Source organism: Arabidopsis thaliana, chromosome 3, assembly GCF_000001735.4.
Source record: "Arabidopsis thaliana chromosome 3, partial sequence".
Classification (NCBI taxonomy): Eukaryota; Viridiplantae; Streptophyta; class Magnoliopsida; order Brassicales; family Brassicaceae; genus Arabidopsis; species Arabidopsis thaliana.
Genome location: NC_003074.8, coordinates 9,489,196 through 9,510,415, shown reverse-complemented (window position 1 = coordinate 9,510,415; position 21,220 = coordinate 9,489,196). Strand labels below are relative to the sequence as shown.

The following is a 21,220-nucleotide window of genomic DNA, read 5'->3' as shown; positions in this document are numbered from 1 at the left end:
AATTTGATGTAACTAATAATTTTAAAGATAATTATTATCTTAAATATTTTTAAACAAAATGTTGTCCAAAAAGTAAAATTAAACTTTATCAAGTGATAGACTTTTTAGAAATATTTGTAAATATTGTTTCATAAAATTTTAATATATAAAATAAATAAAGTGATAGACTTTATATGAATTCAAATTTAATTTTTATCTTAAATATTTTAAACAAATTTTCGTCCAAAAAAATAAGCAAACAAGTTTATTAGGTGATAGACTTTAGAATATTTTTCAAAATTTTATAATATCTAAAACCAATAACTTTTTATCTCAAAAAATAGTTGAAAACATAATTAAGAATTCGAATTTATTTTATTTTAATTTTGTTTTTCTAAATTTCGAATTTTGTTTTAATTTATGAATAAAACAACTTTTATTTTAAATCTGGATAAATTTGTCATCTTATATATCAAGAATTACAATTTTTATTTAAAATAGAAAAAGATGTATTTTTCAAATGAAAACTCAAAAACAAGATAGTTTTCAAAATCTCCCAATAATGAATTTATCTAAACCAACATCAAAACAAAAATAGAAAGAAAAAAAAAAGTAGTTTCAATAGACAAAATTAATTCTATTTAAAATCAACAAACTAAAAAGATACTAAACAAACATTTTACTAACAATAAAATATAATGTTTTTTACAATAATTAAAGTTTATTATACATATAAAACTGTCTATTGAAGATCTGAACGTTACAAAGAGAAATGCACAGTAAAATTAATATTTATGTAGAATTATTCATCGTAATCACATTTATCTTTTTATTTATTTTTATTTTGTTATTGTAATCACATTTATTTTTATATGCAGATAGATAAATATCATCGTAATATATTTAGCTCAAACACTTCTGGTATTAATCCATGTTAAAAGAAAAGAAAAAAAATCATATATTCCTGGTTTATCTTCATACTGAAAAATGACAAAAAAAAACAAAAAAAATGACACGTGTTTAAAGATTTTGACGATTTCACTCTAATCTTATCTTTCTTTTTTATTATTATTTAAGTTTGTTTAATTGATTTTGTCTCCAATAGTTTTTATTTTTCTCTCCCTCGTAAAATCTCAACCCCTAAAAATAAAATAAATTGAGATTTTTCGCACAATTTTCTCGTCGTTTCCATTATTTTCTCTCTTCTTGACTCGGTCGACGAAATTCACCAACCCGTTCTCTCTTTCTCTTTCTCTCTTCTTTGAATTCCCAAAGTGATTGAATCAAAAACTTCGTTTGATTACAATTCGATTTCCCCCACACAAAAAAAGAGATCTTGTTTTAATTTCGCGGCGAGGGTTCGGTTTGGCTTTCCCGTTGATCGCGTTGTTCTTCTTCTTCTTTGGTGATTCAATTTCTTCAATTCAATCAAATTCGTATCTTTCTTCTTCTTTGATAATGTTTAGGATTTAGGTTTCGTAATTTCTGAAAACCCTAGTTTAGTTTTTGTTCGAGAAAAAAGAAAAGGAAAACAAAAAAAAAAAGGAAAAATCAAATTTATTCAATTCATTCTTTTTGTGTTACCCAAATTCGGTTGTTAATACGTCTCAATTTCGAATTTCTTTTCTAGGGTTTTTTAGGGTTCCAAGGAAGCTCTCAAAATTTCTGGTGCCTAGTATTTTTTTGTTGCCATCTGAAATCAAGAGTTTCCTTTTTCTCTCCATAGATCTATTAATTCATCTTTCGATTATCCAAAAAAAAAAATAACTTTTTAGTTTATCTTCGGATCTGATCTATCTTCTTTAGGGGGTTTTGAGTTTTTCTAGGGATTGTGTACAAAAGAGGGATTTTTTTGGTTTTGTTAGGTTTAAAGTGTATATAGAGATTAATAGAAATGGCTTTAAATTTTTCACATAGACCTTTTTCTTCTCATCTATCTGAGGAACCAATGATGATAGCCAATGGGAATTGGTGTTCAAGTTTCGATAATGGAAGGAAGAATACTGGAGGAGATGCTTCTTCTGTTGATATACTTGATGTTTTGCCATCTGATCCGTTTGGTATGGATATCAACAATACTTTCACGGCTATTACTGGATGGCTTGAGGATTTGGAGGATGATTATAATAACCAATATGGAAGAAGAAGAAGAGATGACATTTGGATTGGTGATGGAAACCGTCAGCAGCTGTTTGCTGGATTGAGTTTCTTTTGGAACAATGCAATGCAGTTTCAGAGTAGTGGTTACAGTTATGGATCAGAGTCATTGTTTGGTGGGGCGTTTGATGGGTCTCTGTTTTCCACATGTAAATTCCCTGAAAGTAGTGGGGAAAATAATGGGTTTGGAGGGGCATTAGATGGTGATGGATCTTGTCATGGTGCTTTCATATCTGCTAGTAGTGTTGATGAGGTATTGAGCCATGAGAATGCGAGGAATGGTGAAGTTGTAGGAAGTAGTGATCGCTGCAATAATGGAGAAGAGGATGCGTATGTTCATCCAGCGATTGGTTTTTGTCTTTATCACTTGCGAGGGAAGGATCTTCTTTCAGTTAGTATGGTTTGCAAGTCTTTGCATACTACTGTTTGTGATGACACGTTACTTTGGAAGCATATCCACATTTGTCGACCGTTGAATGAGAAGATCACGGAAGAGGCTCTACTGCATTTAACTGAGAGGGCTCAGGGTACTATGCAGTGTTTGAGGATCGTAGATTGCTGTAGAATTACTGATGATTGTCTTAAGCGGGTGGTGGCGCGCAACCGACAAGTAGTCAAGGTGAGCTTCTTTCCTTAATTTACTTTAAAGCGTATTTGGATTACTAATAAGTAATATTGTAAGTTTTTATAGAAGTGCCTGGTAATTGAATTGATTTGTGGGATCCTATTAAAACCGAATGTTGTTTTGTGGTTGGCAGATTGGTGTGCCTGGATGCACAAGGATAACTATCGATGGTATTTTGAGCGTCTTGAGGGATCTGAAGTCTGCGGGAAAGCTTCAAGTGAAGCATTTACAACTTCGTGGCCTCTTTGGAGTGACTAAAGATCACTACGATGAACTGATTGACTTGTTGAACATTGACAATAAAGTCAAGCAGACTATTCAGAAGCCGCGTTTTTACCATAGAGGAGAAGCTTGTGTGTCCTGTGATGATGACCGGGCACTAGATATTGAGATGTGCCCAAAGTGTCAAAATTTTAAGCTTGTGTATGACTGTCCAGCAGAAGATTGTAAAGGGAAAAAGAAAGGTTCTGAGGAATGCCGTGCTTGTTCTCTTTGCATACAGAGGTGTTATCATTGTGGTCGGTGCATCATTGACACTGAATACGAAGAAATGTTTTGTTTAGAGCTTTTGTGTGCTGTTTGTTCGAAGCCGACCCCTAAGTTAACTCTCTAGGTATAAAATTCCATCTGAGCCTTTCTCTTCTCTATGATTGAATGACTCAGTCTCCACGGTTCAATGGAGATGATCTTCAACTATCTCTAGAACCTTTTTTTTTTTAAACAATAAAAATATGTTCCATTTCATATTTGTTGAACACTCTTATCTTTATTATTGGAGATCTATTAAAAGTTTGCATCTTTGGGTTGTTCTTGTTCTTCATCTAATAATCAAACAAGAGAGATCATTTATGTAAATTTAAGATAAGCTTTGACAAATAATTAAAGACTCACGCGCCTTTTATATTAATCTTTGACATCTTCTGCTATCTCTCCTTCTTCCTTGGAGAAAACATGTTTGTTTCCGATAACAACAATCCTTCACGGGACATAAACATGATGATCGGCGATGTTACATCAAACGGAGATCTACAGCCACACCAGATCATCCTCGGAGAAAGCAGTGGAGGAGAGGATCATGAGATCATCAAAGCACCAAAGAAACGAGCAGAGACATGGGCACAAGACGAGACTCGAACCTTAATCTCATTACGGAGAGAAATGGACAATCTTTTCAACACTTCCAAATCTAACAAACATCTCTGGGAACAGATTTCTAAGAAAATGAGAGAGAAAGGGTTTGATCGATCACCATCTATGTGTACGGACAAGTGGAGGAACATATTGAAAGAGTTTAAGAAAGCTAAGCAACATGAAGATAAAGCAACAAGTGGAGGATCAACGAAGATGTCTTATTACAATGAGATTGAAGATATTTTCAGAGAAAGAAAGAAGAAAGTGGCATTCTATAAGAGTCCTGCTACTACTACACCATCTTCTGCTAAAGTTGATTCCTTTATGCAATTTACAGATAAAGGTACAATCTTTAGCTTGGTTTTGGGGATTCTGATTGATTTGTTGCAGGTTTGGATAAAATTTCTTAATGGGTTTTGGTTTAGATTTGGATTGAGAAGATAAAGACTGATCTTTTTTGGTTTTAGTTTTGTTCCTCTTTTAGTGCTAAACCTGGTTAAAGAGGCTTTTGACCATTAATGGCTAATTATAAAGTTGTAGATTTGGTTTGTTAAACTAGATTGACTTTTTATAGTAAATTTGGGTTTTCTTCTAAAATTGATCTTTATCTTTATCTTCTTGTAGGTTTTGAAGATACTGGTATTTCATTTACATCTGTTGAAGGTATTGATCTCACATTTATTGAATCTTTGAGTGTATATATAAATGGTGGTGTTGAAATCTTTTTTAGTTGGGGAATTACTTTGAGAGAAATGGTTGTATCAGTCCTAACTTTGGGTAAACAATTGTGCAACAACTTATGATTCTCTTATAATTCAGTGAAATAAAAGTGAACTCATACCAAATTGTAGAATGTTAGTGATAATGTGAAGCCGATTTTGTTTGGTTTGTGGAAGTAGTGTTAGTCACTTTAGTCTTGATATGAGTTGTATCTGTATGCAGCTAATGGCAGGCCAACGCTAAATCTTGAAACGGAGCTTGATCATGATGGTCTTCCTCTCCCCATTGCTGCTGATCCCATCACAGCAAATGGAGTTCCTCCTTGGAATTGGAGAGACACCCCTGGAAATGGTAAGTAACCAGACAATCTAACTTAGAGAGAGCCTCTCCTTGTTTATTAAGCTTTTGAACTTTTATGGCAACTACTACTAATCGTTGTCATGTTTGAAGCAGGCGTTGATGGTCAGCCATTTGCTGGGAGGATCATAACGGTGAAATTTGGAGATTACACAAGACGAGTTGGGATTGATGGTACTGCTGAAGCAATTAAGGAAGCTATCAGATCCGCGTTTAGATTGAGAACAAGACGAGCTTTTTGGCTAGAAGATGAAGAACAGGTTATTCGCTCTCTTGACCGAGACATGCCTTTAGGGAACTATATACTCCGCATTGATGAAGGTAAATCCACTCTTTCTTCTATGCTATTCATCGAATACTCTCTGGTTAGAGGTTTCTCAATATCCATTTGAATTCAGGGATAGCCGTTAGAGTGTGCCACTATGATGAATCTGATCCGTTACCAGTCCATCAAGAGGAGAAGATATTCTACACCGAAGAAGATTACCGAGATTTCTTGGCTCGACGAGGATGGACATGTCTGAGAGAGTTTGACGCGTTTCAAAACATAGACAATATGGACGAGCTTCAATCCGGTCGCTTATACAGAGGAATGAGATGAGAAAACGGTTACTACAGAAGGCTAGAAGAAACCTTTTATTTTTCATCAGTCACTATAAATAGCTTTTTTTGATCCAAAATACTTTATTTTCATCAGTCACTGTACATATGCACCTCTTTTGACATGCCATTGTGAATCAGAGGAATTTGATTTGTTTATTGAGAAATCTCTTTTTGATCCAAGAGCCATAAAGTTTGATTGGTAAACAAAACGGTTCAGTACAAGAGACAGGGACAATGAAAAAGCTGATAACTTTTGAACAAAACACAACACAAGTACAGGATTCCAATTCTCATACAATTCAGAAAAAGAAAAAAAACAGAAGAGAAAACGATATAGGTGTGTGAATAAAGGATTCACGTGCCTTTAAGAACAATGAGAACTCCCAAAGAGATAAACGCAAGCTGAACAAAGAGCCTTGCATACGTGTGTCCCGACTTCTGTTACTCTTCTTCATCCCACTCGTCGTTCTTGTATGAGACAAGCGTGTCGACTTTGTGAATCTGCAAAGTATGAAACCACCAAAATACTTAGACATTTCAAAGTGTATAAATAAAGGTTTCAAAATTCTTCCTCCTCCTTACCTTGGTATCAAAACCGTGTAACTTAACCATCTGTGGATTAGCAATCAACTTCGGGTCGCTCTCGATCCAAGTGAATGGAACAGCCACATCAGTATCCGTATACGCCAATACATCAAACACACCTAATACAAACAACATGCACAATCAAAAACGAGAATCCAAATCAAACTAGTTCCGAAATGATGATCACTCAAAGTTCCTATGAATTGGTTCTTACATGTTTCATCAAGACAAGGCAAGTAAGTAACACTTGAAGCAACCTGTCTCATAATAGCTTGAATCTCCCTCATGATCTCCTTATCACTCTTCTCCCTCGACACACTAAAAAGTTCCATAAAGATAACATAATGAAACAAAGAATCAAAGAAAACAAACAAACTTGCGAAAGTATCAACACTAAAAACAAAAAACTGACCCTTTGTCAACAACTTCATTATCAGTCTCAATACGAAAATTCCACCTCTCCAAGACTTCACCAGTAGCTTTACTCATAATCACTAACACTACTCTCTGCAACTTCCCAGCTTCAAGCCATTCTTTAGACCAAAAACAAAATCAAGTCTCAGACTCTCTCACAAAAGGAATCATTGAATAAAAGTCTGACATTTGTAAAATTACCGGAGATCTGAGAAGTGAGATTAGACATGAAAGATTTGACGGATTCATCTTCAATAAGCAACATCGGAAGTCCATATTTCTTCACTTTCACAAAACTTTCCTCTGGATAAACTGCACGATTATACAATATACTGTACCCAGAAACCAATAACGAATCAATTTCACTGTAAAAAAATCACAGAATCGAAGATTTCCAGACACTGAAATTGAAAAGTTCCGATCCAATTCTCACCTGTTCGCAGCGTAACCTGGAGGAAGAAGAAGAAGGAAAAAAAAAACATCAAATCGAGAAGAAGATATCTGAAATTGAGTCTAAGAAAAAATGAAGATACGTACAGAAGAATTCGCTGACGATGGCAGCAGATCCGTGTAAAGTGATGATATCTTTAGCAGCCGCTGTTTTGGACGCCATGGAGTCTAAGGATCGGTGATTTTGAAAATTGAATTCGCAAGTGTTAACAGCGTCGCTTAGGGTTTTAATGATTTTGAAGGGAAAAAAAGATATTTGAGGGAAGGATTAAAAAGAAGGAAAGAAAGAAAAAGAAAAAAAAAGGAATAAGAGCGTAACGGCTAGTCTTCCTCGGAAATGCACTTGCAACGGCTAGTTTGGGTTATTATAGTTTAAGGTCGAATCCACTAATTTTTTTTAAAAAAACAATATAATATCATTACCAGAATTTTTAAAATATCAAATATAAAAAAACAACAAATTATTTTTAGCCAATAGCAACATCTCTACAAACCATTGTAATAATTATTATTTTTGGTTTGCAACACATTTTACATTTAAAAGAAATACACCAAATATTAAATATATAATAACTTTGTTTTAAAAATTTAATAGAAAAGTCCATAGTTTTCTGCCATACGGATTTAGACTCGCCATGTGGTTTTTAACTTTTAAGCCGTATGTCTCTTTGATAAACGAATGAAGCATCAATCAAAATTTTAAGAAGCCTTTTAAGTGTTGAAAGGTAAATTTTGTAGTTTCTATTGGTAAATCGACTCATCTATGACTTTTTTTTTTAAATAGATTTCAAATATACTTCATATATATGTATATATAAATTTATGTCGTGACACCCATGACCGAAATCTAGAAAAAAAAAAAAAAAAAACTAAGGTATTTTTTTCCAGTCTAACTGAAAAAATACAATTTTACAAATAACTCAAACTTCAAATGTGTTTTGATTTACTTAATTAAGCCATTATTAATCCACATAAGGTTATTAACACAAATTTATCAAACTAACTAGCCACTTGATAATCCATTACTAGGTAAATTCAGGTATATATATAAGTTAATAATAAACTGATTATTTGACCAAAAAAAAGCATAATTAAAATATATTTTTATACATAAATAAAATAAAATAAACTCTCTTTGATGTTGACATCATATGAACACAGAGAAACAGATGAATGAAAGCGTTGTTAGCCTCTCTACTAGAGAGCTCTTTAAACTCTTTCCAAAAGCTTTCACTCACTCACTGTTACGCTATTAAATGTGGTTCCATCTCAGATATATACGTATCCAATCGAATTTTGGATTCTTATATAAAATTTGGCTTCTTGGGTTATGCCAATATGTTGTTCGATGAAATGCCTAAGAGAGATTCCGTGTCTTGGAACACAATGATTTCTGGGTACACAAGCTGTGGGAAATTGGAGGATGCATGGTGTTTATTTACATGTATGAAGAGATCTGGATCTGATGTTGATGGGTATAGTTTTAGTAGGTTGTTGAAAGGGATTGCTTCTGTGAAAAGGTTCGATCTTGGAGAGCAAGTGCATGGTTTGGTTATAAAGGGAGGTTATGAGTGTAATGTGTATGTTGGAAGTTCGCTTGTTGATATGTATGCGAAATGTGAAAGAGTTGAAGATGCTTTTGAGGCTTTTAAGGAGATTTCAGAGCCTAACTCTGTTTCATGGAATGCTTTGATTGCTGGATTTGTGCAAGTGCGAGATATCAAGACTGCTTTTTGGTTGTTGGGTTTGATGGAGATGAAAGCTGCTGTGACTATGGATGCTGGCACTTTCGCTCCACTTCTTACTTTGCTTGATGATCCTATGTTTTGTAACTTGTTAAAGCAAGTTCATGCTAAGGTTTTGAAACTCGGGCTTCAACACGAGATCACTATATGCAATGCGATGATCAGCTCTTATGCAGATTGTGGGTCAGTATCAGATGCAAAGAGAGTTTTTGATGGCTTGGGTGGCTCAAAAGACTTGATTTCGTGGAATTCGATGATTGCAGGTTTCTCTAAACATGAGCTAAAGGAATCTGCTTTTGAACTGTTTATTCAAATGCAAAGACATTGGGTCGAAACCGACATTTATACTTACACCGGCTTGTTAAGCGCTTGCTCTGGCGAAGAACATCAAATTTTTGGGAAGTCTTTGCATGGTATGGTAATAAAGAAGGGATTGGAACAAGTAACTTCTGCAACAAATGCATTGATCTCTATGTATATTCAGTTTCCTACAGGCACCATGGAAGATGCTCTGTCTCTATTTGAATCCTTAAAATCTAAGGATCTTATCTCTTGGAATTCGATCATTACAGGGTTCGCCCAGAAGGGTCTCAGCGAGGATGCGGTAAAGTTCTTTAGCTACTTAAGATCCTCAGAGATAAAAGTCGACGATTACGCCTTCTCTGCACTTCTCAGATCATGCTCGGACCTAGCAACACTCCAATTAGGTCAGCAGATCCACGCGCTCGCCACTAAATCAGGCTTCGTATCAAACGAGTTTGTAATCAGTTCTCTGATCGTGATGTACTCAAAATGTGGCATAATCGAGAGTGCACGAAAATGCTTCCAACAGATTTCCTCCAAACACAGCACAGTAGCTTGGAACGCAATGATTCTTGGATACGCTCAACATGGTTTAGGCCAAGTCTCTCTTGATCTCTTCTCCCAAATGTGTAACCAAAACGTGAAGCTAGACCATGTAACCTTCACAGCAATCCTTACAGCTTGTAGCCACACCGGTTTAATACAAGAGGGACTCGAGTTGCTTAATTTAATGGAACCGGTTTACAAAATCCAACCTCGAATGGAACATTACGCAGCTGCAGTTGATCTCTTAGGCAGAGCAGGGCTCGTGAACAAAGCGAAAGAGTTAATCGAATCAATGCCGTTGAATCCTGATCCAATGGTATTGAAAACTTTCCTTGGAGTTTGCAGGGCTTGTGGAGAGATCGAAATGGCTACTCAAGTGGCTAACCATTTGCTAGAGATTGAACCAGAAGATCATTTTACGTATGTTTCGTTGTCTCATATGTATAGTGATCTCAAGAAATGGGAAGAGAAAGCAAGTGTGAAGAAGATGATGAAGGAGAGAGGTGTAAAGAAAGTTCCAGGTTGGAGCTGGATTGAGATTAGAAATCAAGTTAAGGCCTTTAATGCTGAAGATCGATCAAATCCTCTTTGTCAAGATATATATATGATGATTAAAGACTTGACTCAGGAAATGCAGTGGCTTGATTCTGATAATGGGGTTGATGCAGATTCACTTCATGCTTAAGAGAAAATTTAGTTTAGGCCAAAACAAAACTTGTGATATAACTTTATTTAAAATTATTAGTTTGTTTGGGTGTTATTCAAAATTTCAACAACTACGACAAATAATGAAACTGAAAATTATGTTTAAAACTTTATTATCATGTGACCAAAAACAATGGTTAAACAAAAAAAGTTAAGAATTGGATTACTCGACGCTCACTATCCTGACAATAGATGAACCATCAATCTTGTGCAAAGCCACAATGGAATCTCCAGTCTTACAAATTCCCTTCGTCTTGGCAAATCCTATAGCTAATCTAATCATCTCCTCCGTTGAATCTCTAGCTGAACATCCCACCACCGGAATAATCCCACGGTAAATCAAACCACGTCTCGCCACATGAGCTACCGAGTCCGAGCATTCAGCAATCTCTGGCATAATCACCGACAGAATCGGAACGCTTGGCCTGTATTTAGCCACAAGCTCCGCCGTGTAACCGCCTCTAGTGAGAACAACGATCGCGGACGCGAAAACACTCCGCGCAGTCGAAACAGCTGAAGCAGCTAAGCTCTCGATTGGAGATAACGGTAACGAAACCATTCCTAGGGTTTTCTTGTGGAGAATGTCGTAATCTATGAAATCCTCTGCTTCTTTGCAGATCCTTGACATTGTTAACACGGCAGTCTCAGGGTGAGCTCCAGCAGCAGTTTCTCCGCTAAGCATAACGCAATCTGTCCCGTCAAGAACCGCGTTTGCTACGTCGGTAGCTTCAGCTCTAGTCGGGCGAGGAGAGACTGTCATGGATTCAAGCATCTGTGTGGCTGTGACCACTGGTTTCCCATGAGCATTAGCCTTGTTGATCATTGTTTTCTGAGCAAGAAACATCTTTTCGATTGGTATCTCCATCCCAAGATCTCCTCTAGCCACCATGAAAGCATCAGAATTCTCCAGGATCTTATCGAAATTCATTACTCCTTCTTGATTCTCCACCTTTGACATAAGCATGATGCTCTTTGAGTGCTCTCCAAGTAATTTCCTTACTTGGATTAGGTCAGATCCTTTACGAACAAAAGAGAGAGCGATAATGTCGATTTTGTTCGGAACTCCCCATTGCATAATATCTTCTTTATCTTTCTCAGTGAGTGTTGGGAGATCAACTACAATTCCAGGAAGATTAACGTTTTTTCTTTCTCCAAGAAGAGCAGAGTTCTCGCATCGGCAACGAACAAGACCGAGATACTTGTCACAGGACAAGACATTTAGAGAGATTGTTCCGTCTGAACAAAGGATCACGTCACCAGGTTTGAGATCCTCTGCAAGTTTCTTGTAGCTCATGGAGATAGTGTTGGAATCTCCTTGTATCTTGTAATCAATTGAGATGGTGATCTCTTGACCTTGCTTTAGCTGTATCGGTTTGCCTTCTTTGAGAAACCCGGTTCGTATCACAGGACTCTTTGTGTCGAGCATGACGGCGCAGAGGATACCAGTGTTGTCCATGGCGGTTCTGAGATTATCGAGAGTTTCTTGATGGTAAGAGTGAGAACCATGGGAGAAATTGAACCGGGCTACGTTCATACCAGCCTTGAGAAGCTTCTCAATCATCTCCACCGATCTTGAAGCTGGTCCAAGAGTACAAACTATCTTCGTCTTTGAACGAAGAGCTCCATTGGTTGCTTGTCCACCAAGTAACATCTCCATTGTGGAAACTTTTGAAAGATCGCTAAGAAAAATTTAAGAGAACGAACTTTGAAAGACAGAGGAAAGTAAGAGTTTTTGCTTGATGAAAATTATGATGAGCAAAGCCATGTATATATAGAAGGAGCGATATGAGAATTTCCATTTCACGTTGAATTATCGAATTTCCATTTTTGTATGGTTTTGGCAATAGTTTTTTTTCTATTTCGAATTTAACAAATATTTTTGAAGGAAAATGTTAAAAGTTAGCTGAAAAATTTATAAATTTTCAAATTTAAGGTTTTTACTTTTTACATAAACACGTTTTATTAGGTCTGAGGAAACTGTGTACAACTTATGTTTTCTTCAAAACTGTCTAGTGATTATTTGGGCCATATCTATTGCAAGTCAGTGAAATATCATTTGAGCCAAAATTGTGGAAAGGCCCAATAAAATCCAAAATATTAAATCTCATGAAGATTGCGGTTTGCGTAGTTTTTTTTCTATTTTTGCGGCCAAAACCCCTTACTAAAAATAAAATGACAAGGTTTACCAAACCAATGGAGATAATTACATCCACTTGTGGACAAAATTTTCAACTTAAATGTTTTGTTTTTTGCAAATAATAGGTCAGATTTGAGTATTAAGAGCCACATCTCATTTAAAAATGTCATTCAAATGTGTCTTGGCGTCTTGGCTAATTTAAATTTTGTGTAATCAATCTATTTGAATTTCTTTATTTTCCTGACGAATAAGTTTCTCACAAATGGGAGAGTCCATTCGTGAAAAATAAACATGGAACCAGCAAGAGACCTGGTATGAAAAACAAATATATATTTTGTGAACAGAAAAAAAAAACATTATCTAAAAACTCTCATGAGGGGACATGACACATTCCTCTTTTAATTTGTTTTCTTGGTCAACTCCAATTTAAGTAAACGTTTTAATATAATTTACCAAATATGTGAGTCATCCAAGCTATCCCATGAGGGCCAAATGTGGCGTGAACATTTCTAAAACTGTTTACTTATACCATGAGTTAGGCAACTTTTTAGCCAAATCATATATTAAAGGATGTTGACATCATTATATAAAAATTCAAAACAAAATTCAAGGGCTGAAAAGAAAAGGTTTAAGCATTCAAGTATTGACAAGTATAATTTTACATAAGATTAACATATATATAATTTTACATAAGATTAATTTTACAAACAATTAAGAAATATTTACAATGCAAATGACAATAAGATTTAGATTCACATAAAAGTACAATTCTGTTAATATTGCATTACACAAATACAAATCAAATAAATTTATATGAAATTTGCTAAGAATCTATCAATTAAACAATTCACTTGTATTTCTTGCTAGAGTTATTCTCCCTAAACCAATCAAGCCAATTACGTAAAACCCACAAAATACTAACCAAAATAGCAAACCCAATCACAACAAGCCACGATAACCAAGCCCACCGTGGAACCACTCCATCCGCCGCACCGCTACCGTAAAACGTCGCCATATCATACAAAACCACCGGACCAGCCAATCCACGAACCACAGTATAAAAAAGATAAAACGGCGGAGACAAAAGCTCTCTCACTCTCCTCGCTAACGCGACGTCGTTTTTTCTATACCCGGTGATCGTCCAGACGTTCTGACACGCGCTCGTCGCCTCCGCGAGTATCAAGAGGAGGAGAAGCCCGTGAGCTCCGTGACCGACGGCGAATCTACACGTGGCGAAAACGTATAGGGTCGCAATGTGGTGGAGGATGAAGATGAAGTCGTTAGGGAGGAAGATTAAGTAATGGAGAAGATCAACGGTGAAATAAGCCATGCTGAAGTCGAGTACGTTTGATTCCACGGCGGTATTGGGAGAAGCGAATGAGTGTACGTCGGCGCGTGGAGTTGTGAGCAGCGCGTGGGAAGCCATTATAACGGCGGGAGTGCCGTGGAAGAGTGACATTAAGCAGCTAGCGCCTAAATGTGATGATTGTTTCCATGTACGGAAAACTAGGAAATAGCCGATGGTGTATACGGCGAGGAAGAGGAGGAGAAACGACGGGAAAGTAGCCAGAAAAGACGAAGGATTAAACGACGCCGTTTCCATGGTTCTTGTTTTGAAACTGTTTGAGAGGTTTAAATGTTTAAGTTGGGTTTTTAAACTGAGAGGTGGGAATGATTTGGTGTGGTGATAATGTACAGTGCATCTACGATAGTCATCGTAGTCAACGGATTTGTAGCCGTTGGATTAAGGAGTAAGATTAGTTTTGACGTGCAAGTGTATTAGTGAGCGTGCTTACAAGTTTTGCTCTGGTGCTTATTTGGATATTCTTTTCGTATTAAAGTGATAATATTTGTCAATAAGTAAGATTAAAGAACACTACATGACATTGCAAAATTGAGTTGGTTTACATATACATAAGGTTCTAATGATGGCACTGAATCATTGAATATGCAACATTAATGTAAGAAACAAAACTGGTATGCTCTGTGAATATCTGAATCACAATGATGGAAACATCAACCTTCTGTGAATCTATGAGCACAATTGGGGCAAGTGTAATATGTTGTCTGTCCTTCATCAGCTGATCTCGTCTGCAAATCCGATGAAAACATTTACTTTGAAATTGAAACAAGAAGACAAGAACTTGAAACCACATAATCAAAAAGCTTGAGGACTATACCTGTCTGGTTGTGTATACAAGCTCAGGATGCTGGCATTTCTCGCATGCCTTTTTGATCTGCAAAGAGAAGTATCATCAAAAATTACAAGTCATGGATTCAGAAAAAAACACGTACATAAAAATCTGTTTCGTATAAACAAACCTTTGGTAGCTCAGCTTCTGCCTGCGTTTTTTCACCAAACAATGATATTCCTAGTTCTCTTCTGATATCCTACCAAAAGCAAAGATCATGATGAAATATTCTTGCAAGAATAACAAAACAGTCATCCATTTTTCAGGTCTGAAAGTAATCACATAGCACAGAACTGGTTTTCTACTGTGTGTGTGTATTCATAAGCCTAATAACAATTGACTAACAACACAAATCAAGAGCAGAGAGATTTTTGCTACTCCATGAAACCGAAACAAAATGTATGATGCATACCTCAGCAGAAACTGTGTAAGCTATTTCCTTGTCGATGATATCTGAACGATAAAAGCACAGCAATAAGATTAAACCAACCAAGAAACAAAAACTTTGTTTTGATTTGATGATATCAAGAAAGATTCATCAAAACCTTTTGCATTCCGTGTTGTTTTGCAATGTGGACATTCTGCATACTTGGTTGATTTCAAGACAAGCATAGTCCCACACAAATTACAGAACAAGAACTCGCTTTCTCTAGATTTCTCCATTACAGAACCTTTAACACAATGACACCAAAAAAGAAAAAAACATAACTCATCTCTACATGTCTCAATTGCTTGAAGAAATTTACAAGTAATGAGTAAAAAGATTAAGACGATCCTATGCTCAACAGATGAGTAAAGTAAGCATCTTTAAGCTAAATATCTCCATTAACATCATCTAAAATTTCAAGAGTAGTACTATGAGCATCAAAATCATACTCAGAATCGAAAGTTCGAGACTTTAAATTCCGTTAAAACCCAAAATTATAACTTTAACAAATTTTTACAGTTCTATATACTTCAAATGAGAACTAAAATGGAAAAGGAGAATCATCGAGTACCTTAGATTACAACAGATGCTTTCGCTATCACAGAGCGTCTCGGGAGAGAAGAAAAAAATCGCTAGGGTTTTTGGGATTCAGAGGTAGGAGATGCAGAGATTATAATGGGCTGGATATATGTCTGTTTGGCCCATTAACTTTTCATTTTAGCCCGTTTAGCTAATTATGTCTTTTCTTTTACCAACTCTCTCTAATGATATTTAATTATGATTAAAAATTCCGACAAAGAGAATAATGTTTTATGTCATCAATGGCGTGTATCCGGCAGTTACCAAACACCGGTCCACTCACACCATTTTATTAATGGAATATTTCAATGGAGAATTGGTAATATGTTGTAGAATGAGATCATATTATTCGATTGTTTTCTTTTTTGATATACAAATGTTTTTTTGTTAGACTTAGCATTGTCTCTATCCTAATTTGAATAAGCATATGACTAGTCTTTTGAAAATTTCAGTAAAACGTTTTCCGCAAACTCATCACAAGTTAAGCAGAATCTGAACCGAAATCTAAATGATCAAGTGATATAACATGGAGATTAAATCACTATAAATCGTTATGTAATTTCTTTAAATGATTGCATATTGTGGGATTGAACTTGAAGTTATAGCGATTTTACGCTTTTGGTTCTAATCCAAACCTACTTTGCCACTACACACGGGTTTAATATAGTATTACTTGTGTGTATAATTTTATTTTATTTTGCAAACGAGAAGAAGCCAGAATCAAGTCGTTAACCCATGCCTTTCAATTACCCAATCACCTAAGATTTTTTTTTATATTACTTCCTTTGACAAGTTAATCCACTTCCAAATATACTATAAAGTTGCACATTGACAAGAGGTTTTAGCAGAAGCTAGAAGAAGAAAGGAGAAGAAGAAACAAAGAGAGAAGATGAAGAATGTTATGCTGATTATTGACGAGAGCAACGCAAGTTATGATTTACTCATTTGGGCACTTGAAAACCAAAAAGATACCATTGAGAGCTCCAAAGTTTATATCTTTGCAAAACAGCCACAAAATTCCTTTACTCCTCCTACCGTACTTTCTTCATCAGTCGGCTTTGCTCAAATTTTCTATCCATTTTCACCTAGTAAGTCATTTTATCGACTAATTTGTTGGGAGTTTTCAATAAATATCAAATTTTCTATCCATTTTCACCTAGTACTTTCTTTTGTTGAAAATTGATCAGTTTTTATGTGTGTTTTGCAGATTCAGAACTCATAAGATTGGCTCAAGAAAAGAATATGAAAATTGCTTTGGGTATATTAGAGAAAGCCAAGAAGATATGTTTAAATCATGGGGTAATAATCTATTGACTGAATCATTTAACTTGTTATTAATACAATATCATATATATATTTTTAAATACCAAAGTTTTAAAAGAAAAAAATGAAGTTCTTTTCATGACAACCATTTGTTGCAATATTTTAGTCTCATGATCTCATCATAATCATGTTGAAAACAGATCAAGGCAGAGACATTTACTGATGATGGAGACCCTAAAGATCTAATCCGCAAGATAATTCAAGAACGAAATATCAATTTAATAGTTACGAGCGATCAACAAAGTCTCAAAAAGTAAGAAACATCTTTTAATTTCAAAATATCAGTTAAAAAACTTAGTATTGATGGAAAAGTTGAGATAACAAACATCTTTTAATTAAATGCAGGTGTACACAAAATACAGATTGTTCTCTTCTTGTCGTGAAGAAAAGACTTCGCAAAGATTAAAGATTAAGGAAGTTACAAAATTCACCAATATATATAATTTTCTATGTGGTTAATTGAGATTGTGTAATGATTTGGGGTTGTAGTTTCAGGTGTTGATTTGGGGTTGTAGTTTGAACTTATAATTGTGTTATGTGTATAAATATTTGTGTTTATATATATCAAGTTAGTATAAATACTATAATTTCTTATCGTTTCTTTTATTGGCACTGGTGTCTTGATCATCCCGACTAATTCAGACATGAGCTTATCTGAAAACCCACTTTGGACACAAACGAATTGATACGAACGAGTAACGACTCTTTTATTGAAAACGAAAAGGCCTAAATTTGCTGTGAAAGGCCCAATAAACAATTAAGTGATTATGTAAGACGATGTCGTTTAACTCTTAAGTTTCTCAAGAAAGTTATCTCTCTCTATCTATCTTCCTCAACCTTATCCTTGAAGCTTTGTTTCATCTGTTGTTCCCTGTGACCATGGCTACTCCACTCTCAATCTCATCAAATCCTCTCACCTCCCGCCATTGTTACCGTCTCCACTTATCTTCTACTTCATTCAAGGTAATCTCTCATTCTTCTACAAATGTCAATTTTGAATGAATCCGTAAAATTGGAATTTGAAATGTGTACAGGGAAATGTAAGTGTTTTGGGGGCAAACCCAAGTCAGATTCTATCTCTGAAACTCAACCAAACCCTTAAAACGAGAAACCAACAGCAATTTGCGAGACCCCTTGTTGTGGTTAGCCAAACGGCGGCTACGTCGTCGGCAGTTGTAGCTCCGGAGAGATTCCGTTTGGATAATCTTGGACCACAGCCAGGTTCGAGGAAGAAGCAGAAGAGAAAAGGTAGAGGTATCTCTGCAGGACAAGGAGCAAGTTGTGGTTTTGGTATGAGAGGTCAGAAATCAAGATCGGGTCCTGGGATTATGAGAGGCTTTGAAGGTGGTCAAACTGCTCTTTATCGTCGTCTTCCCAAACTTAGAGGAATCGCTGGAGGTAAAGTTTTGTTTTTGTTTGGTATCCAAGTTTTGTGTAGCCCAAATGTTCGATGAAATGTCTCATCCAAAAGGCTCTGTTTAAATTTGGTGATGCTGCTTTCAGTTTTATTTAGTTAGGGCACATTTGTTTCATAGATTTAATATTGGGTAAGAGAGCCATGAATTGACAACTATGGATCAAGATTGTAGTTAGTGAATAGAGATATTTCATGGTTCGATTTTGCTAATTAGCTCAAACCAATAGAGATATATTTCTGATGCATCGTTGCGTTACTGTGTTCTTTAAACAGGTATGCGTTCAGGATTACCTAAATACTTACCGGTTAATATCAAAGACATAGAAACAGCTGGGTTTCAAGAGGGAGATGAAGTGTCATTGGAGACATTGAAGCAAAAGGGTTTGATTAATCCTTCAGGGAGAGAAAGGAAACTCCCTCTTAAGGTTAGTTTTCCAAACTTGTTGATCCTACTTCTTTCGATTGTGCTTTCGTCTTTTCTTTCTTTATTTAAACGTTTTGATTGGTCTTGGATTTCAGATTCTGGGTACAGGAGAACTAAGCATGAAGCTCACCTTCAAAGCTCGTGCCTTCTCAACACAAGCAAAAGAGAAGCTTGAAGCTTCAGGTTGTACACTCACTGTGTTGCCGGGAAGAAAGAAATGGGTTAAGCCATCTGTTGCAAAGAACCAAGCACGAGCAGATGAATACTTTGCCAAGAAGAGAGCTGCAGCAGCAGAAGCAGCAACTTCAGAGCCAGCAGCCTCTGCTTAAATTACTTCAGTTTCAAGCTCTTTTTAGTGTTGTAAAGCTGCAGAGAAGATAATTGTCTATGACAAATGTTAATTACAATTCCTTTGTCTTTTTGTATGGTGAAGAGATTTACATTTTGTTGTTTGAAGAGTCATTATCAAAAAGATATTTAAACGGTAATGAAATATTGAACATTTTGTTTCCCAATAGTAGAAACTTTTTTCAATCTCCAAAGAAATTTTACATAATAGGGTTTCATAAGTGGGGTTATTACTACAAGGTTTCCCCCATTTTATCATAAACTCCAAAGACCAAATTTCCAAACTGCAGAGCATCACGGTTCTTCTTCTTCATCATCATCATCAATGACAGTTCTTCTTCTAGAACGACGTCTCCGAGTTCCAGACACTTGTTCATCAGAAGATTGATTATTCTCCTCATCTCTAGGTGATGTTCCTGTATTACCTTCATAGCTCTCTCCCCAAAGACTTGCAGGTCTTGAAGATCTTCTTCTCCCACTTGTATGTGTCCTAGCTCTAGATGTACCAGACCAGCTACTACTCCTTGAGCCACTCGATTCTGGTCTAAACACGCGGATGAGAAAGTACACTGTAAGCAAGCGAGTATCAGCAAATAGAAACCCATCATCGTTACTTATTTCATCTCCTCCAAAAGAAGATTGGAGTGTGCTAAGTAAATCCCCTAAATCGCTCTGCCTTTCTAGCCTCCTCCAGCTTCTCTGTCTCTCTGGATCTGCTTCTGATGGCCTAACTCCTGGATGTAGAAGCCTTGCGTGCTTTCTCAGATCGGAATAGCTTCCACTGAAATCACAAGTCTCACAAGAACAGCTTCTATGTTTTGAGTTCATGAAACATCGAGCTGCTTTAACAACTACCCATTCTTTTATATGTCCACGACATAACGGACAAGTAAGCTTTTGTGGTTTGTTTTTTTCTTGATCTTCTTCTGTTGTTACAATTCCTTCTTCTTCTTCTTCTACTACTACTTCTTCTTCTTCTTCTTCTACTTCTTCTTCTCCTCTCTCACCATCACTTAAATCCACAACTGTTATCTCAGATGCAGCTTCTCCTAATAGATTTACAGCAGTTGAGTCTGAATCCACATCTTCCATCTCAGTTGGTTCATTACTTTCCTCTTCCTCACGAAGTAAAGACAAAGAAGGTTTCTCTTTAGAAGCTTTGCGGAACTGATCGAAACAGTTAGAATGCCGATGGCTAGTGTCGCACATGTAAGGTCGACAACCATTTTCATAAGAAGAACAAATGAGAAGAATCCCATTGTGAGGATGTTCCATACAAACAGGACAACGAGCCTCTTCCCATTCCTTAACTTGTTTCTCACTCGGCTTCAAAGCAAGGCTTGCCTCACAACACAGTGGCGATCGTTTATACTTATCAAGAGATACGGACCGTTCTTTCCTCTCTTTCGGCATGTTTTGGAACTAGTAACAAACAAAGTAACCTCCAGGAGGCTAAACCTGCAATAAGTAACCTTCTCATAAGCAACATCAAACTGAAAATTTGTAAATGCTAGTAACAAGCCTGAAAGAGGAATACAGTTCTTAAAAACCAAGATTAGCAAGAGATCTATATGATAAGCTTCAATAGTCATATATACAAATTGCAATCGCACAAAACCTGAGTTCATCGCCTAATCGGATTGAGAAACAGAAGCAAGATAAAAAGTCTAGTCAAGAGATTAACCTAAGCAACGAAAGTTTCAAACTTTGTCAAATCGGATCAGCTAATACTTCAATCAACGAAAAACCCAGATCAAAATGTATTCATAGAAGCAGAAAAAGTGAGAATCGTAAACGCAAATGTTGGAGAAACCCCTATAACGCGAAATGAAGAGAGAGTGAGAGATTCGTACAAGAAGAAGAAGATGAGATCACCGAAAGAGTCTTCGAGAGCTTTGTGGAGATGATCGAATTGATATAACCAATGGAGGAAACCCTAAATCGGGCTCCTCATTGAGAGAGCTAACGAGAAGAGACGAGGAGGATGAGGCGGCTACTTTACTTTACTTTTCTTTTTTCTTCAGAGATATATAAATAATTTAGGAAACTAATA

At 36.0% G+C, this 21,220-nt stretch overlaps 10 protein-coding genes and 1 long non-coding RNA gene across 14 annotated transcripts; 6 read left to right on the top strand and 5 right to left on the bottom strand.

The window, feature by feature from the left end:
* Positions 1-1,113: 1,113 nt before the first annotated feature.
* Positions 1,114-3,638, top strand: AT3G26000 (Ribonuclease inhibitor). The gene is made up of 2 exons (NM_113504.3): positions 1,114-2,755; positions 2,895-3,638. The coding sequence occupies exons 1-2, from the start codon at positions 1,874-1,876 to the stop codon at positions 3,372-3,374; spliced, it is 1,362 nt and encodes a 453-aa protein (NP_566787.1). The 5' UTR covers positions 1,114-1,873; the 3' UTR covers positions 3,375-3,638.
* Positions 3,629-5,739, top strand: AT3G25990 (Homeodomain-like superfamily protein). Its single transcript, NM_113503.3, has 5 exons — positions 3,629-4,235; positions 4,517-4,555; positions 4,835-4,963; positions 5,066-5,290; positions 5,368-5,739. Exons 1-5 carry the CDS (start codon positions 3,713-3,715, stop codon positions 5,568-5,570), a joined length of 1,119 nt encoding a protein of 372 aa, NP_189228.1. The 5' UTR covers positions 3,629-3,712; the 3' UTR covers positions 5,571-5,739.
* On the bottom strand, positions 5,736-7,360 carry MAD2 (DNA-binding HORMA family protein; the record flags this gene model as incomplete). Of its 4 annotated transcripts, NM_113502.3 has the most annotated exons (7): positions 7,109-7,360; positions 7,005-7,020; positions 6,773-6,903; positions 6,570-6,690; positions 6,372-6,475; positions 6,155-6,276; positions 5,746-6,073 (listed from the first exon to the last, which is right to left on the bottom strand). In NM_113502.3, exons 1-7 carry the CDS (start codon positions 7,182-7,184, stop codon positions 6,014-6,016), a joined length of 630 nt encoding a protein of 209 aa, NP_189227.1. In that variant the 5' UTR covers positions 7,185-7,360. The 4 variants fall into 4 exon arrangements, with proteins under 4 accessions (NP_001189978.1, NP_189227.1, NP_001327186.1 ...); NM_001203049.1 differs by lacking the exon at positions 7,005-7,020 and having other exon boundaries at positions 5,736-6,073; positions 7,105-7,360; NM_001338772.1 differs by having other exon boundaries at positions 6,014-6,073; positions 7,005-7,360.
* An 802-nt stretch (positions 7,361-8,162) lies between these two features.
* On the top strand, positions 8,163-10,400 carry AT3G25970 (Pentatricopeptide repeat (PPR) superfamily protein). The gene has a single exon (NM_113501.3). The coding sequence runs from the start codon at positions 8,195-8,197 to the stop codon at positions 10,298-10,300; it is 2,106 nt and encodes a 701-aa protein (NP_189226.2). The 5' UTR covers positions 8,163-8,194; the 3' UTR covers positions 10,301-10,400.
* An 83-nt stretch (positions 10,401-10,483) lies between these two features.
* On the bottom strand, positions 10,484-11,977 carry AT3G25960 (Pyruvate kinase family protein; the record flags this gene model as incomplete). The annotated part of the gene is made up of 1 exon (NM_113500.1): positions 10,484-11,977. The coding sequence occupies one exon, from the start codon at positions 11,975-11,977 to the stop codon at positions 10,484-10,486; it is 1,494 nt and encodes a 497-aa protein (NP_189225.1).
* A 1,167-nt stretch (positions 11,978-13,144) lies between these two features.
* On the bottom strand, positions 13,145-14,314 carry AT3G25950 (TRAM, LAG1 and CLN8 (TLC) lipid-sensing domain containing protein). Its single transcript, NM_113499.2, has one exon. The coding sequence runs from the start codon at positions 14,058-14,060 to the stop codon at positions 13,305-13,307; it is 756 nt and encodes a 251-aa protein (NP_189224.1). The 5' UTR covers positions 14,061-14,314; the 3' UTR covers positions 13,145-13,304.
* A 9-nt stretch (positions 14,315-14,323) lies between these two features.
* On the bottom strand, positions 14,324-15,790 carry AT3G25940 (TFIIB zinc-binding protein). The gene is made up of 6 exons (NM_113498.3): positions 15,648-15,790; positions 15,195-15,320; positions 15,062-15,102; positions 14,780-14,848; positions 14,638-14,694; positions 14,324-14,548 (listed from the first exon to the last, which is right to left on the bottom strand). Exons 2-6 carry the CDS (start codon positions 15,310-15,312, stop codon positions 14,474-14,476), a joined length of 360 nt encoding a protein of 119 aa, NP_566786.1. The 5' UTR covers positions 15,313-15,320; positions 15,648-15,790; the 3' UTR covers positions 14,324-14,473.
* A 323-nt stretch (positions 15,791-16,113) lies between these two features.
* AT3G25930 (Adenine nucleotide alpha hydrolases-like superfamily protein) lies at positions 16,114-17,651 on the top strand. The gene is made up of 4 exons (NM_113497.4): positions 16,114-16,743; positions 16,863-16,954; positions 17,119-17,231; positions 17,324-17,651. The coding sequence occupies exons 1-4, from the start codon at positions 16,545-16,547 to the stop codon at positions 17,382-17,384; spliced, it is 465 nt and encodes a 154-aa protein (NP_566785.1). The 5' UTR covers positions 16,114-16,544; the 3' UTR covers positions 17,385-17,651.
* A 109-nt stretch (positions 17,652-17,760) lies between these two features.
* Positions 17,761-19,361, top strand: RPL15 (ribosomal protein L15). The gene is made up of 4 exons (NM_113496.5): positions 17,761-17,941; positions 18,013-18,376; positions 18,669-18,820; positions 18,915-19,361. The coding sequence occupies exons 1-4, from the start codon at positions 17,858-17,860 to the stop codon at positions 19,146-19,148; spliced, it is 834 nt and encodes a 277-aa protein (NP_189221.1). The 5' UTR covers positions 17,761-17,857; the 3' UTR covers positions 19,149-19,361.
* Positions 19,286-21,195, bottom strand: AT3G25910 (MAP kinase kinase kinase, putative (DUF1644)). Its single transcript, NM_113495.3, has 2 exons — positions 21,021-21,195; positions 19,286-20,625 (listed from the first exon to the last, which is right to left on the bottom strand). The coding sequence occupies exon 2, from the start codon at positions 20,578-20,580 to the stop codon at positions 19,462-19,464; it is 1,119 nt and encodes a 372-aa protein (NP_566784.1). The 5' UTR covers positions 20,581-20,625; positions 21,021-21,195; the 3' UTR covers positions 19,286-19,461.
* AT3G04965 lies at positions 20,604-20,872 on the top strand. Its single transcript, NR_141138.1, has one exon. It is a non-coding gene; the product is annotated as an other RNA (long non-coding RNA).
* Positions 21,196-21,220: the final 25 nt, after the last annotated feature.